Genomic DNA, 16765 nt, shown 5'->3' on the forward strand with positions numbered 1-16765 from the left:
CTTGGGCACGCCAGAAACCTATGATTGTGGGTTCGAATCCCGGTTCGCCCCGATTATGTTTCTAGGTTTGTCAGCACCATACCCGTGCTCGTGGGTTTCATCGAAGTGGTAAACGTCTGAGACCTGCATCACTTCGGGCTTTCCTCCCACATTAAGCTGGCACCCCGCGATATAACTGGAATACTGTTAAAAGCGGCGTTAAACCCAACTCAGTCACTCACTCTTTTACCCATTCCTGCAGAGGACACTGTTGCGAAGGATATAAAGAATTTGAATTTCCTGATGGGATAAAATTCAGGATTTGGGTGAGATTCTCTATCTCCCTACCGTAAAACTGTCCTCTTATGAATGTCAACACTCAACTATTAAAATAATAGTAATACAAGTAAGGCACCCAGCTCAGTTTTCCAACGTACATACGTTACCTCAGTAACTCCTTATACTAGTCACGGAGCCATTGTGTTCAGTCTCGGTAACGTTTTCGGTCGCATGTCACGTATATCCGATGGCGTGGGTCGAAGCTGACAATATCAATCACTGGATTGCCTGGTCCAGATTTAATTGTTTAAGGCCGCCGTCACACAGCTTTAATATTGGTGAATGACACATAATTCATCTCGTATATAGCCAATTAATCGAGTTAACAAATATAATTTATTCATGTACTTATACACATGCACAATGAAAAAATATATATGTCTTCCTGAATATATTCCTTGCAATATCGATCATAACATTGCAACAAATCAAAGAGCATGACATGTAACAGATTCATGACCTTCAAGTAGCATATGGCATATTACTTCCACTCAACAATGTTTACTTTTCTGATTATTGTCGACAGAATATCATGCCAATATATTGGTAGACCATTCCAATACCATATATGGCGTACATATCTGTTCTAAGAACTTGCTCCAATACTTTATCCTGCTACAGCAGTCGGCCGAGATCAATCACAGTTCATCTTTCTTATGCGAATATTGAATTTGCTCCAATACTTTATCCTGCTACAGCAGTCGGCCGAGATCAATCAAAGTTCATCTTTCTTATCTGTATCTTGAATGACCTCAATGACAATCTTCCCTGTATTTTTATTTTCCTCCATCATTTTGTGGGCATCCCCGATCTTCTCCAGTGGGAATGTTGTGAATACAATAGGCTTCACACTGCCCGACTTGAAGTGTGGAAGCACCTTCTCTGTGAAGTTTCCAACCAGCTTAGTCTTGTACTGAAAAACAGGAATACGAGTAAGTGAGTGAATTTCCCTTTACACAACACTTTGCTGTATGGCTGAAATAATGCCGATGCGACCTTAAATTTTAACTCACTCACTCTCTACTCAACACTTAGCAATAATTCAGCTATATCACGGCAGTCTGCATGTTCCCGCACTAAGCTGGAGTTATGGAGTTGTAGTTTGGCTAGACTAATGAGTCTATGCCATCAAAATCGCATAACGAAATCGACATCTGGTTCGTAAACTGCTGTGCAGTTTTCGGTCGATTGCAGGATTTGCAAAGCATGTGTACCGCCAGCTCAGAGTCAACAGATATTTTCCAAAGCTTTTCATGTTTCTAATCAAGGTGCTCACGTGATTTGATGCACATCGCGAAGTAAGACCCGTTTCATTACAACACCGATCTTGAATATCATTCAGATCGTCTTGACTGGGCGCCGCCATTTTGTTTGGAGCAAATGCACGTGATGTGAGAGGTGAATTGGTCACTAGGAAGGACATAGAAGGGATATAACTAGTAATAACCACTGATAGCGAAATTCCAGCACTATAAAATGGGCATTAGTCGGGACTAGTACAAGTCGCTGTATAACTGCAATAATCTTGAATGCGACATTAAACCCAAACTCATCTCACCTGGACCAATTCTTTATCAGAATCCCCACAGGCAGACAAAGCACTAACAGCAAGAGCAAAGTTATGTGTCGACAATGACACACTATCAGCCAAGTTCAACATTTAACAACCCGAACCTCACCAGTCTGCTCTTACAGTAAGCACAGGGTAATCGGTATTTGGGGATTCAAACCCCCATTCAGCGGGTCTTGGCATCACTAAAGCAGGCAACTACGAGTATACTCATCAAATTTTGGAGCCTTAGACCACACGTCCACTTGTGCCACCCTTAATAATAATCTGCAAATACATAAGCATGTTAATAACGCGAGTCATGCAAAGATGGCATGATCTGTCAGAGAAGTAGAATGTCAGTGATTTACTGTCAGAAGAGAGGGCTATCAGTGTTTGACTATCAGAGAAATGGACTGTCGGTGTTTGACTGTAAGAGGAGAGGCCAGTTAGTGTTTGACTGTCAGAGGAAAGGACTGTGAGAGAAGAGGGCTGTCAGTGTTTGACTGTCAGAGGAGAGGCCAGTCAGTGTTTGACTGTCAGAGGAAAGGACTGTGAGAGAAGAGGGCTGTCGGTGTTTGACTGTCAGAGGGGAGACCAGTCAGTGTTTGACTGCAGAGGAAAGAACTTTGGGAGAAGAGGGCTGTCAGTGTTTGACTGTCAGAGGTGAGAAGAGGTATGTCAGTGTTTGACTGTGGAGGAAAGGACTTCAAGATACTTGTTTCACACAAACCTACACATCCTGTCATTTCCTACCTCTAGAGATCGAGCACGGAGTGTGGTTCCTGTAATGGACACTCGCTTACGCAACAGTTTCGCCAACACGTCACCGCTGATCTGGCCACCGCCTGAAAAAACATCCTTTATAAGTACTGATACCCGTAGGAGTGAGCTATAATAACAGCACTATTTACCTCAACTCAATTGCCTCAACTGAGATCAGGAAAAGCTTTTGAAATCTTCCAAGTTATGAGGAGTGTCCAATGGCTGTGTTTTTTCTTAGTTTTCACTTGGAAAAAGTGGACCTAATGACTACGCCAAATGTTTGAAAGGTGTCAAAAAGACTGTCTTAGATAAATGCATTGAACTTCATTCTAATACTTGAAGTCTTTGACAAAAGCTAATTTCAATAAGACATGCGGTCAGAGACAAGTGTTACATAATAGTTACACTTTCTTCTGAATATTAAAAATCAGTATTTTTCATTAATCGTAGCTATAGGTTTGTATTTGATCACGTTACTACCAAACCTGCACATAAAATGCAAAGCCAAAAGCTAAGTTGTCAGACCTTTCATCAAGGTTTCAAAAACATTTCCTTCAGTTCAAGATCTGTCCTTTTCAGTATGCCAAAATATCCTTGGGTCAGTTGAGCATATTATCACATAAATTATTCTCATACACAGGTGTTTAATTGTAAAAGTATTGAAAATTAAGAAATACGTACAGATACAGATACACTATGCCATTAGCTCACTTTTGGTAAATACATTTCACAGACAGAATGTATTTTGAATAACTGATGCATAGATCTATACTACAACATAATAAGAAAGATAATTTATGGACGTCAACTTCTTTATTATGAGGAACACAACGTTACGGAGTATATGCTTAATCCTTCATCAGAATGAAGGAGTAAGCATATACTCCGAAACGTTGTGTTCCATATAATAAAGAAGTTGACATCCATAAATTATCTTCCTTATTGTATCACTTCTAAATGCCTTTCAAAAACCTATAACATTATAGAAGCCATATTCATACACAATAGTGACCTTCAACGTCTGCAAGCACAATATCACTTATCTTCATTAATATCATGTTCTTTAGATCGACTACATGTATTTGAAATTATTTGTTAGTGTGTTATATGAGTTTCCGTCTTGATGCAGTGATGCCGCCTGTAGATTCACACGAACTGTTATCTGTATTTGTAGATGAACACATTTTACTGCCTCTGCATCTTGATAACATTAGGGTTACTCCGTATTTCTTCATCCATACCCATCAGTCCATACAGCACCCATCGTCCATCAGTTGCGATGACATTCATGTTCTGTTCATAGTAGGACCCGCCCACACAGTCCAGGATGACGTCAACTCCCTTGCCTGGGGATGAAGAACACATGCTAAAAATGATGCTGGAGTTGTAATTGACATGTAATATGTAATCAATCCATTACCTTTGTGTGATCTTTCTCACAGCACAGACGGATGGATATAAGTCGGTGAGTCAATGATTAGATAGAAAAGCTAATTTAACAGTGGGTGACTGAATATTGACTAACAGCCCTGTCAGTTGTATACTCCCCAGGAAGCTGAGAATGAAAATCGACTGCACACTAATTCACTGACTGGGGAAATAATAATGTTTTTTTTATGTTTGCATATTATTTCCGGATTCTGTAACGTATGTATCGGAAACTTGTCACATGTCTCACCTGGCCATTTCTTTTGTCTGTTTGTCTGTCTGTTGTTAAATGCAGCACTCAGCAATATTCAGCTACATGATGGCAGTCTGCAAATAATCTGTCTGGACCAGACAATCCAGTGATTGATATCATGAGCATTGATCCACGCAGTTGGGATACAATGACATGCATCCACAAAGTCAGTGAGCCTGACCACCCGATCCTGTTCGTCGCTTCTTAAGACAAGCACAGTCATCTTGTACAGCAAGCATGGGTTTCTGAAGACCAATTCTAGCCGGATTTTCACAAATTTCTAATAATGTAGCACTATGAGCATCCACTTGTAGAATGAAATGTGTTAGTAGCAGTAGCAGTAGTAGTAGTAGCAGTAGTAGTAGTAGTAGTAGTAGTAGTAGTAGCAGTAGAATCCTAGATTCCCTGCAAGGTGACAAGTCAATAATAGATTGGCTACCAGTGACAGTATCATATTGCTCAACTGGGAGATAAAGGTACTGCCACTCCAACAATGCCCCCAAAATGATGTGTCACAAGTTCTCTATCTTACTCAGAGGACAGCCATCTATCACATCTGATTGTCTGCTTTGACATCCCTCTCCTTGTAGTTAAGAATTCAAAATTTGAACAGCCCACCTACATGTTATTCACCCCTTTAAACAATCCTTGATCCACCTCTGTGGTAGCATCAGTCGACAGGTTCTAACTGATTTAGGTGCTACTAGTTTTCTAAAACGTTACAAGTTACCAGAGATAGATCACTTATAATTACACATTCTCGATACAAGACTGTAATGCAAATAGTCCTACCGTTTGTTGCATCCAGAACCTTCTGGCTGAAGTCCCCCTCCTTGTAGTTGAAACCTATTGAGGCCCCAAGGGACGTGGCAGTGGCGATCTTGTTTTCCGATCCTGCTGTTACTATGGACTTGGCACCGGCCAGGGATACCAACTGAATGGCGGCTGTCCCCACTCCGCTTGCTCCTCCGTGAATCAGCACAGTCTCCCCCGTCTGGACCTTGCCTGTTGGAGAAAGAAGTGCTAACTTACATCACGTATTGGTATGTTGTCATACACAAATGTACTTCTACATCAGAACTAACAACCAATACAGTGAAGGAACTGGTATGTTGTCACCAACATGTGCATCTACATCAGAACCACTTACCGACAAAGTGCAGCAGCTGGTATGCGGTCAGCCACACCTCTGGTATAGCTGCAGCGTTGATGTAGTCCATCCCTTCTGGTATTGGCATGAGGAGTTTCTCTGGACTGGCCACATACTCCGAGTTACCTCCCCCTGAATACAGGACTTGTATTGTGTATTGTTATGGATTGTTCTCATGGTGATGTTTTTTATTTACAATATCAAGTGGCATTTAAGTGTATATGTAACTATTGTGAGCTTGGCGTCTGGAAAGCTCTACCCGACCTGACAGACAGAAATCTTCTATATTCTTTATTCTTATTAGACAGGGACAGCTGTCACCATTTTCAATGAAATGAAGGCATAATAGACAAAGATGATTTAAAATTAATGGAGATCAATAATTGATTTAGTGTTCGACAATTAGGAAATGTAGTTTCCTATCCACACAAATGAGTACCATCATACAGATTGAATTACCAGCAAGACCGTACCTGCCAAAAGGGACATAACTCTATCGCCAATCTTCCATTTCCCTGAACATCCAGGTCCAAAAGATTCCACCACGCCTGCGGCCTCTAGACCCAAAATGTCACTCTCTCCTGGAGGGGGTGGGTACAGACCCTTCCTCTGAAGCACCATGTATGTCATATAAACATTCTTAAATGAAAATATTCCAATGAAAATTTAAATTTGGTTTACTTCTTCCTCAAAGCATATTCCCTTATGACCCAGGACAACCACGCAAAAAACTTATTAAAAAAATCAACAAGGTTGATTGATACGTTCTTTGACTCACATAAAAGAATAGTGAAAGTTTTTGCTGTGGACATTACATGTTGTCATAGAGGTATATCCATAAGAAAATTTGAGTCAATTTGGAAAAAAATTGTTTTGTTGCGACAAGTCAGTAAAATAAGCAGGAGTTTATGACTTCTGGAAAATGGACAAACTTGTCGAACGTGCATTGATCAAGTTCTTGCAGAAAAAGGATTAATAACGCCAAAAAAGCCACAAAAGTGTACAACACAACGGAAGTAAGACCCTTTCTGTGCCACTGTACAGAAGTGGGCAGCAGAGTTTAAGCTTGGCAAGGAGAGCCTTGAAGATGACCCCAGTCCTAGAAGACACACCAGAAATGATCCAGAGTGAGTGAGTGAGTGAGTTGGGATTAATGCCGCCTTTCACAGTATTCTAGTTATATCACGGCGGGTCAGCTTTACGTTGGAGGAAAGCCTGAAGTGATGCAGGTCTCAGACGTTTACCACTTCGGTGAAATCCACGACCACGGGTATGGTGCTGACAAACCTAGAAACATAATCGGGGCGAACCGGGATTCGAACCCACAATCGTAGGTTTCTGGCGTGCCCAAGGGACACAACTCTGCACAGCGAATCGCGGCGCCTTAGACGACGGGGCCACCCGCGCCCCAAATGATCCAGAGAATCCACGATACAGTACTGATCAACCGGCTAATGGCTGAGCGTAGTATTGCTAGTTCGGTGGGCATTTCCCAGGAGAGAGTACATTCCATTATCACAGAAACGTTGGCATTGAAGAAAGTATATGCTTGTTGGGTTCCAAAGCCTCTGACATCTGATCAGGCACAACATGACTCGTGTTAATCCAACTTTGTTTGAAGCTGACCCAGAACGGTCAGGCACAACAGACTTGTGACTGTGGATGAAACCTGGGTTCACCACTTACAGCGTGAGTCCAAAACAACAATCAAAACAGCAGAAGCATTTGACATTACCACCACCAAAGATGGCAAAGAAAGAATCATCAACAGCAATGGTTATGACATCCTTGGCTTCTGAGGGTGACATCATGGTGGACTATCTTGAAAAGGTCGGACAAAGGCAGAGCATATAATGTTGCATTTTTTAGGTAATTAACAGGATAAAACAAAGATTAAGAGACGTGTGAAGTTGAGAAAAAGAGAGCTCTTTCATCAAAGCACCTTTCCATCGGGACAACGCTTCAGTGCACATCAGTCATTGCCAGGGTTACAATCCACGGGTGTTGCTTTGAACGCCTTCAGCACCTACCGTATTCTCGTCATCAGGGTTTGTCAGACTTCCATCTCTTCCCAGATATGAAAACAACTCATGACGGAACTCTGTTCTACTAGAACAACGTATAGTAGCAGTGGAGGGAAGGGCTTCTACGAAACTGGTGTAAAACCCACCCAACATCATTTGAAAATATATAATTTTGATGTCCTTAGGTCAAGTATGTCAAAATGAGACTCAGTCAACCCTCATATTTAAAGGTAGCCCTTATACCTCCACGACGAGGACCTAAAATCGATATTTATATGATTTAGGCCATTTATGGAACACATATACAAGTTTTGAGTTGCTACAGAGTAATTCGAGATCACCCCATACCAGCCATTGCTGCCACTTACCTGCAAGGTATCGGCCCTGTTGATGGCGGTAGCATGCACCCTGATAAGCACCTGACCCTCCCCAAGAACAGGCCTGGCTACCTCTGCTACGTACAGATTCTCGGGGCCGCCCTTTTCAAACTGAGCTGCTCGCATCATCTGAAATAATACATATTATTGACAACTTGATTCCTACCCGAGAACTTTGGTTTCCGGTTATTCTTTATCATCGGCTTTGGTACCCGACTCCAGCAACGTTTCGTCCCTGGTCTTAGATACCTTTGGACACCTGCTCTGACTACCATTGGTCCTCTATCTTAAAAACATTTGGGGCCCGATACTAACTACTGTTGGTCTCCATTTTCATTTGTTCTTGGTCTCCTGTTTTAACTACTCGTTCCTCGTTTGTTTCGGGTCAAGATGGTGTCTCAAGTGTCTCACACTTGTGGTGAGAGACGCCACTGCTCTAAGTTGTATGCTGTATTTACAATTAGTGAGGTAAATTCTACACAACAAAATGGCGGACGTCACAATGGAAACTATGTTAGCAGGATGCAATCACCAGTGAAGTTTGAGTAGGTCGGGTAATGGCATACACTGTTAACCTCTGTGTTAATGTGTGTTAAACATACACGGAAACAGATATGAATACATTTTTTTTAATTTGAAGTTTATGCGATATACAGCTTTTCCATATGACAAGGTGCCGGTCTAATGACCGCGAAACATTTTGACAATTTTCACGTTTTTTCTTGACGGACTGACGGACTACTTCCACAATCCTGGGGATACCCCTGAAAATCCCCTAGCATTCTGATTAAATGCAGAAGATCATTTAGACACCTTAATCTTGAACTTAGCCTTTTAGCATACATAAGGGAGTAAGGGAGTTTCACAGCATGCCCATTCACAAATACCCTTGTTACGACCCATCCATGTGAACGAAACGAAGAAATACACAGTCAAACTATCGACTCGACCCGTGCCTCGACTGACCGTGACAGTCTACAACAATCGGGGTATTTATCTTTATCTATTTCACACATGATTATAATCACCTTTACATGATCGGCTAATTGATCAATAATGACCAGCACTTGTAATCGCCACAGGTTCATTCTACCATGAATTTGGAACTTACTCGAATCAGAGGCTATGAAATCACAATGAACCCCCTCTGATTCAAACAGCTGGTTTGACGGCCGCATCATCAACTAATATCCATAGAATAGTACTTTTTTCAGCCACTGTCAGTACGCATATTTAAATATTTATATCAATAATTACAGGCTACAAAATGCAAAGTTGCGGTTACTACGATATTCAAAGGATGTGTGGTATTTCAGTTCTTGCTTAAAACACGATAGAAATCTACAGAGAGAAAGTTTTTGGACGGTCTGGATAATCTTATGACTGACATCATGACCATCGATTTACGCAAATGGATCTTTACGGGTAAATAGAGGTTATCACGCGAGTGTGTTTGGCCATGGTAAATATCCTGCATTAGGAACAAACATTGTATTTAGCGAACCTTGGCGAGCTAAATAACATAGTGTTTATTCCCAATACAGGATATTTACCATCCCTAAACACATAAGCGTGATGACCTCTTTATCATATAATGACATTCTATAATTCTGTGCTTTAAAATCGCTTTCCCTCTCTCACAAACATTATCTAAACATTGCGAGTTTTCCTGGAATGCGCGCATTAATATTTATTACGTCACAGGGTAAGTGATGTGTCAGTCGGACAGTGACAGTGGCCAATATAGTTCCAACTGAAATCTGTTTCTTATACAGTGGCGAAGCAACATATACGCAAAACAACAATTGTTTTTACTTGCATTTCGGGGCAATCCATCGGTCTGTCCGCTAGAGTAACTGCCCTTTGTCAAAGGGAACATGTACCGGGTGAACTTCAAACACCTTTATTACATCAGCATGTACATATTTTGGTTGAATCTTGTCTTACGCTGAAGTCAACAATACTCTAGCTTTAACACAGCGTTGTGTAAATAATCGAGTACAGAAACAGGAAAATCAAGTGATTGATGTTATGAGTACGATAACATGCAATACATCCCGACCATCCGGCCATTTAGTCGCCTCTTTCAAGAAGCGATATTGTCGGGAACTGTTTAACCCGGGTCCCCACGTTCTTATAGAGCAACACTTTTACAAAAAATTGGGGTAAGACTAGAAATATATACGCAATTCTATGAAGTTATCTCTGAGGAGGCCTATTACAGGAAAAACGGTAAACGTACATTTATCCTATAACGTATTGCGCAATGTTGAATTTAATAGACCAATAGCTGTAGATGCATTTGACTGCTGGAATGAAGTAAACATGGATGCAACAGTGTGTGGTTCAGAACCTGAGTTTTAGTAAGAACTGATGAAATACACCTCATGGAGGCAACATATTTTATCAGTGCAAAGACCGACGACAACATTGCCGCTGGCAGAATTCATTACGGACAAATATCACCATCAGAATAAACCACAGCTCATGTATATTGTCTATACCTGTCATCATTTACGAGACATATAATTCACTGAGTCCCCTACTCGATCCATTAGGACGCTTCTTAAGACAAGCATGGGTTGCCGGGGTCTTATTTTCTAACCGTAGCATATAATACAAAAAATATTCTTTGTTGTCGTTTTGACGCCTGCGTTTTGGCCTATTGACCAAGAAAATATTGTCTTATCATCAGTGCACACCTGTCTTACCTGTTTTGCCATGTGTGTGAACAGTGTCCTGCACCGAAGCATTGCAGTGAACCACGGACTGTAAACTCCGACAGTATGCACATCAGCTGGCATATGTATCAGTGTGTCATGCCGTGCACTCCAGGATGGGAATAAAAAGTGAAAGTAAGGAGCGTTTACTTGGAAATTGCAATTATTCAATAATGGAAAGGATGGCGATCACACATGTCCTGTCTCATTGTTTCTGCTTCAAATGAACATCCTCACATGTTGTGGGGAGAATTACGGAGCGACATGATCAGTGAGTGATGTATTACGATGTGGCAAGAAATATTCACACCATGTCCTACATATGTTCGTGAACTGACATTGTTGCACCACCTTCAACTGGTATTGACCCGTGAAGATCCGGGTTAGAATAGGTCAACATATGCTTGCCGTAAAAGGCGACTTTGCTTGTGATGAGAGCTGACTAACGTGATCGGGTGGTCAGGTTCGCGGACTTTATTGATGTCATCGTATCCAAATTGCGTGGATAGATGCTAATGACGTCAATCACTGGATTGGACACGTGTTTGCATTTGATATATCCAATGATGCCGGTAGAGAGATAATGCATTGGACACGTGTTTGCATAAGATATATATCCAATGATGCCGGCAGAGACAATGCATTGGACACGTATTTGCATTAGATATATATCCAATGATGCTGGTAGAGAGATAATGCATTGGACACGTGTTTGCATTTGATATATATCCAATGATGCCGGTAGAGAGATAATGCATTGGACACGTGTTTGCATTAGATCAATATCCAATGATGCCGGTAGAGAGATAATGCATTGGACACGTGTTTGCATTAGATATATATCCAATGATGCTGGTAGAGAGATAATGCATTGGACACGTGTTTGCATTAGATATATATCCAATGATGCCGCTAGAGAGATAATGCATTGGACACGTGTTTGCATTAGATATATATCCAATGATACTGGTAGAGAGATAATGCATTGGACACGTGTTTGCATTTGATATATATCCAATGATGCCCGCAGAGACAATGCACTGGACACGTGTTTGCATTAGATATATATCCAATGATGCCGGTAGAGAGATAATGCATTGAACACGTGTTTGCATTAGATATAAATCCAATGATGCCGGTAGAGAGATAATGCATTGGACACGTGTTTGCATTAGATATTATCCAATGATGCCGCTAGAGAGATAATGCATTGGACACGTGTTTGCATTAGATATATATCCAATGATGCTGGTAGAGAGATAATGCATTGGACACGTGTTTGCATTAGATATATATCCAATGATGCCCGCAGAGACATAATGCATTGGACACGTGTTTGTATTAGATATATATCTAATGATGCCGGTAGAGAGATAATGCATTGGACACGTGTTTGCATTTAAAATATATCCAATGGTGCCGGTAGAGAGATAATGCATTGGACACGTGTTTGCATTTGATATATATAGTCAATGATGCCGGTAGAGAAATAATGCATTGGACACGTGTTTGCATTTGATATATATCAAACGATGCCGGTAGAGAGATAATGCATTGGACACGTGTTTGCATTAGATATATATCCAATGATGCCGGTAGAGAGATAATGCATTGGACACGTGTTTGCATTTGATATATATCCAATGGTGCCGGTAGAGAGATAATGCATTGGACACGTGTTTGCATTTGATATATATCCAATGATGCCGCTAGAGAGATAATGCATTGGACACGTGTTTGCATTAGATATATATCCAATGATGCCGGTAGAGAGATAATGCATTGGACACGTGTTTGCATTTGATATATATCCAATGGTGCCGGTAGAGAGATCATGCATTGGACACGTGTTTGCATTTGATATATATCCAATGATGCCGCTAGAGAGATAATGCATTGGACACGTGTTTGCATTCGATATATATAGTCATTGATGCCGGTAGAGAGATAATGCATTGGACACGTGTTTGCATTCGATATATATAGTCAATGATGCCGGTAGAGAAATAATGCATTGGACACGTGTTTGCATTTGATATATATAGTCAATGATGCCGGTAGAGAAATAATGCATTGGACACATGTGTATTTTACATATCTGTAAATATTGAAATTAATGCGCCTCCAACATAGTGCTGATGTTTATGACGGTAGTTTTTTTTTTAACAGGTTTATCTCGGGCAGAATTCATTGGGAATTTGACAATATTTGTACGTTTACCAAGATCACCGTCAGTATATACCACAGTTCATCCAAATGTATGTCTGTCGTTATATTTCTATTCACGCTTTCGATTTTAATAATACAACATTTTAATTTCCGTATTGCAACTATTCCTCATATTAAGAAATGCAACGGGCAAGCACTCAGAAATAAGTATTATATTTCTGAACAAAGTTATTTAAAATTATCTCGTGATTTGTTTTGGCGTGCATTTTATAAAGGGATATAAAGCCTCTTTTTCGCTGAGGATTGTTGGGTTAAAAAACACCCGAAATGGCGCCAGAACACTGACAAGCGTCTTATTTCTCTCTGCCCCTCCTCCTAACAGTCGACCCGCTCCCAGCTGCCGTGACTACATCGTTGTGAGTGAGTGAAGGTTGTTTTGCATCGAATCGGTTTTGTTTTCAACATACTTTTCATTAAAGTGATATGGATTGACTGAAGCTGTTCACCTTGTAACGCCCTCTCCATGTTATTTACAACATTCAAATACGATATGTACAATAGGAAGACTGGGGGGACAGGGACGTAGAATAGAATAAAGTTAAGTGTTATGTAACTATGTAACAATTAAAGTATTAAATCTTTTCATATGATAAATACATATTGTAACAGCATTAACATCATTACGTTTTTAGTCCCTGACATCGAACATCATTTCCGGATTCTGTAACATATGTATCAGATGTTCGTCACATATCTCGCATGGGCATTTCTTTTGTTTGTTTGTTTCTTTCTTTGTTGTTTCACGCCACAATCAGCAATATTCCAGCTATATGACGGCGGTCTGTAAATAATCGAGCCTGGATGAGACAATTCTGTGATTGACATCATAAGCATCTATACACGCAATTGGGATACGAGCTCATGCATCAACCAAAGTCAGCGAGCCTGACCACCAGATCCCGTTAGTCGCCTTTTTCGGCAAGCATGGGTTGCTGAAGACCTATTCTAACCCATTTCTACCACTTCCTTGTCTCCTGCTCCAACTTGGAGAACTTCCCTGACTTGCCAGTAGGCAGCCCAGATTCTATCTAATTGTGCCAAGCTTATCTACCCATATGTTATCAGTAGTAACGTATATATGTGTCGGTAACGTGGATACCTATTTCACTGGTCATAATGTCCCAGATTAGAATTACAATGTGAACATTTATTTCTGAATTTAATTTATAAAGCTATTTTCAACAAAATACAAAAATAAATAATAACTAACAACTTTGTCTTTTTTAGAAGAAAAAACACGCAAGGGAATTTCATTGGAAAAGATGTTTACAGAGCCTAGTGTGCTGTGTCAAATCTAGGTCAATATTCAAATATTCAAGTCAGAATTTCGAATTTACATTTTGAGAATAGACGACTGAGTATTCATCATAAACATGTGTTTTGTATAATTTGGCTGCCGTGATGACGCATCGCCGTCGTCGGACATATACCTTCCACGACATACAGTATTTCCTATATTCGAAGCTGAGTCTCTAGTACACGCCGGGCTCTCACTGACATCCGGGGCATGTCCCACAAAACAGACGCCGGGTCTCTGATATACTTTTATACATTCATATGTTGTTGTTTTTTATACTTACCGTTTTCTGCATATGCACCCTTTGTGCGACTTGAGAATTTGTGATTCAGTAAGGTAGAGAGTTGCCTGGTGCCAGCATTAAACAGAGTAGACGACGGGCCAAAGACCAGCGCGAAGTTAATAGACGCCATGGCATCCAATTGAGTAAATACGGTAATATCAGTTCACTTGAAGATGTAATTGTTTTCTATATGTGTAATCAAACCCCGATATGTCCAGTACATTGGTTAATACATAAGGGACCAATTACGTATGCTCGCACAGAACACCTGTTCCCAGTCGTAGCTATGCATGCGATCGAATACGACAAATGAAGTCAACTTTGACCCCGTTACAACTCCGATAAATGGTGAATACTGACCATGTTGGTTGCGGTGTTGACAGCGTGCGTAAAGAATAACACACATACAATGAGTCTCTCGGCCGTCACGTGTACTTCCACCATACGGTTGTCCACCGTTGAAGGACGGTCTATCTGATAATCAATGTTATTCTTCAGAGTCAGTGGGAGTTGAAAACATCAACGTGTTGGGTTTGCTTAAGGAAGGGAGGTAACTCGTCCTTTACTTATCACCGAGTGAAATCGCACTTTATCTTTTCAAACGGACAACGTTTCGAGACGGAACACTTCATATTATTTTTATTATATTGACAGTGGAAATTAGAAGTTGGAAAACAACAATGATTATGTTTTATTACGATAAAAGAAAGCACAAGTTGCATGCACGTTTATTAATGGAAATGATGTTTCATGTTTGATTCCCACGTACATGCATGTACAAATACACTGTATTATACCAGATTGCATATTGGATACTGCATATACCAGACCAACCAATTGAAATATGAATTCACGTGCTATAAAGGGAATGATTCTGGGCCCTCCTTATCATTATTTTGAAATATTGTACTAATATTAATTTTATGATTGATTATGAAAGACTTTTGTTTGTGTTTTCCAACAATTCCTTCTGATCCCTGTGAAGATATAACAAAAAAAACAAAACCCAATGACATTCTGGGTTGAATGGCCCCCAGCTATCTACATGCTGGTCGTATTACACGACTTAATAGATCGGGTAGTCAAGCTCGGGGACTTGATAGATTTCGTGCCATCGTACCCTGCTGGCGTTGCTCATAATATCAATCACTGGATTGTCTGGTCTCGAATATTTTATAAGCCGCCGTAAAATAGCAATACTATCTCAACAAACAGAAACAGGCCAACTATTGACCAATATGCGTGGTCATTTTACATCAGACTCTATAGCAGACACAAGATCAGACACACTAAATCAGACACACTAAATCAGACAATATATCACACTACATCAGACATACTATACCAGACACACTATACCAGCTACACTAAATTTAGACACTATATCAGACACACTATACCAGACACTATATCAGACACACTAAATCAGACACACTTAATAAGATACACTAAATCAGACACACTTTATCAGATACACTAAATCAGACACACTTTATCAGACACACTATATCAGACACATCAGACACACTAAATCAGACACTATGTCAGAACACTATATCAGACACTACATCAGACATTCTGTATCAGACACACTACATCAAATATACTATGTCAGACATACATCAGACAAACTATATAAGAAATACAATATCAGAATCACTGTAACAGACCCACTGAATCAGATACTTAAATCAGACAGACAAAATCAGACACTACATCAGACACACTAAATCAAAAACCCTATATTAGCCACTAAATCAGACACACTTCATCAGCCACATCAGAGACACAACAACATACACCAAATCAGACACTATATCAGACACACTAAATCAGACACTATAGAAGGCACTTAATCAGACACAGTATATCAGACACACTTTATGAGTCATACTATGTCAGACACACTATACCAGACGCACTAAATCAAAACACCCTGTATCAGGAACAATATATAAAGCGCACTAAATCAGGCACCCTATATCAGATACACTCTATGGGACATACTAAATCAGACACTATAAAAGACACACTACATCAGACACACTATATCAGACACACTGAATCAGACACACTCTAGATCTATTAGACACGTTAAATCGGAAACCCGATATCAGACAAACTATATCAAGCACTATTTTAGCCACACTAAATTAGTGACACTGTATCAGACATGTTATATCAGATTGTAAAGCATTGTTGATACGACTATGAGTTATGTAACAGTTATATTAATCGTGTTATTGTTACCCTGTCTGTCGCTCACGATCGGCATTAAGGGAATAAAACACGGACTGGTCGGCTCGGAGTCATTTGATACATTCTGAACGACCATCAATCGATATTTACAGAACAATGATTATATATTTTCA

At 40.2% G+C, this 16765-nt stretch overlaps 1 protein-coding gene across 3 annotated transcripts; it reads right to left on the reverse strand.

Moving 5' to 3' along the window:
- Positions 1 to 635: 635 nt before the first annotated feature.
- Positions 636 to 14943, reverse strand: LOC125373132 (quinone oxidoreductase PIG3-like). Of its 3 annotated transcripts, none has more exons than XM_048384011.1 (8): positions 14754 to 14943; positions 7856 to 7993; positions 5937 to 6072; positions 5464 to 5595; positions 5106 to 5318; positions 3874 to 3978; positions 2624 to 2715; positions 636 to 1231 (listed from the first exon to the last, which is right to left on the reverse strand). In XM_048384011.1, exons 1-8 carry the CDS (start codon positions 14835 to 14837, stop codon positions 1034 to 1036), a joined length of 1098 nt encoding a protein of 365 aa, XP_048239968.1. In that variant the 5' UTR covers positions 14838 to 14943; the 3' UTR covers positions 636 to 1033. The 3 variants fall into 3 exon arrangements, with proteins under 3 accessions (XP_048239968.1, XP_048239967.1, XP_048239969.1); XM_048384010.1 differs by lacking the exon at positions 14754 to 14943 and adding an exon at positions 10576 to 10674; XM_048384012.1 differs by lacking the exons at positions 636 to 1231; positions 14754 to 14943 and adding exons at positions 1238 to 2155; positions 10576 to 10677.
- Between the last annotated feature and the right edge of the window lie 1822 nt (positions 14944 to 16765).

Source organism: Haliotis rufescens, unplaced genomic scaffold (genome assembly GCF_023055435.1).
Source record: "Haliotis rufescens isolate VD_foot unplaced genomic scaffold, xgHalRufe1.0.p SCAF_5, whole genome shotgun sequence".
NCBI lineage: Eukaryota > Metazoa > Mollusca > Gastropoda > Lepetellida > Haliotidae > Haliotis > Haliotis rufescens.

What these genes read in the sequence shown, in the direction of transcription:
- LOC125373132 (XM_048384010.1), bottom strand. Translation starts at nt 10,668, where the DNA reads ATGCCAGCTGATGTGCATACTGTCGGAGTTTACAGTCCGTGGTTCACT. An exon ending in ACAGGGCCGATACCTTGCAG is followed by an intron (nt 6,073 to 7,855) that starts GTAAGTGGCAGC and finishes ATGGTGCTTCAG; the next exon opens with AGGAAGGGTCTGTACCCACC. An exon ending in GGTTCTGGATGCAACAAACG is followed by an intron (nt 3,979 to 5,105) that starts GTAGGACTATTT and finishes CTTCATCCCCAG; the next exon opens with GCAAGGGAGTTGACGTCATC.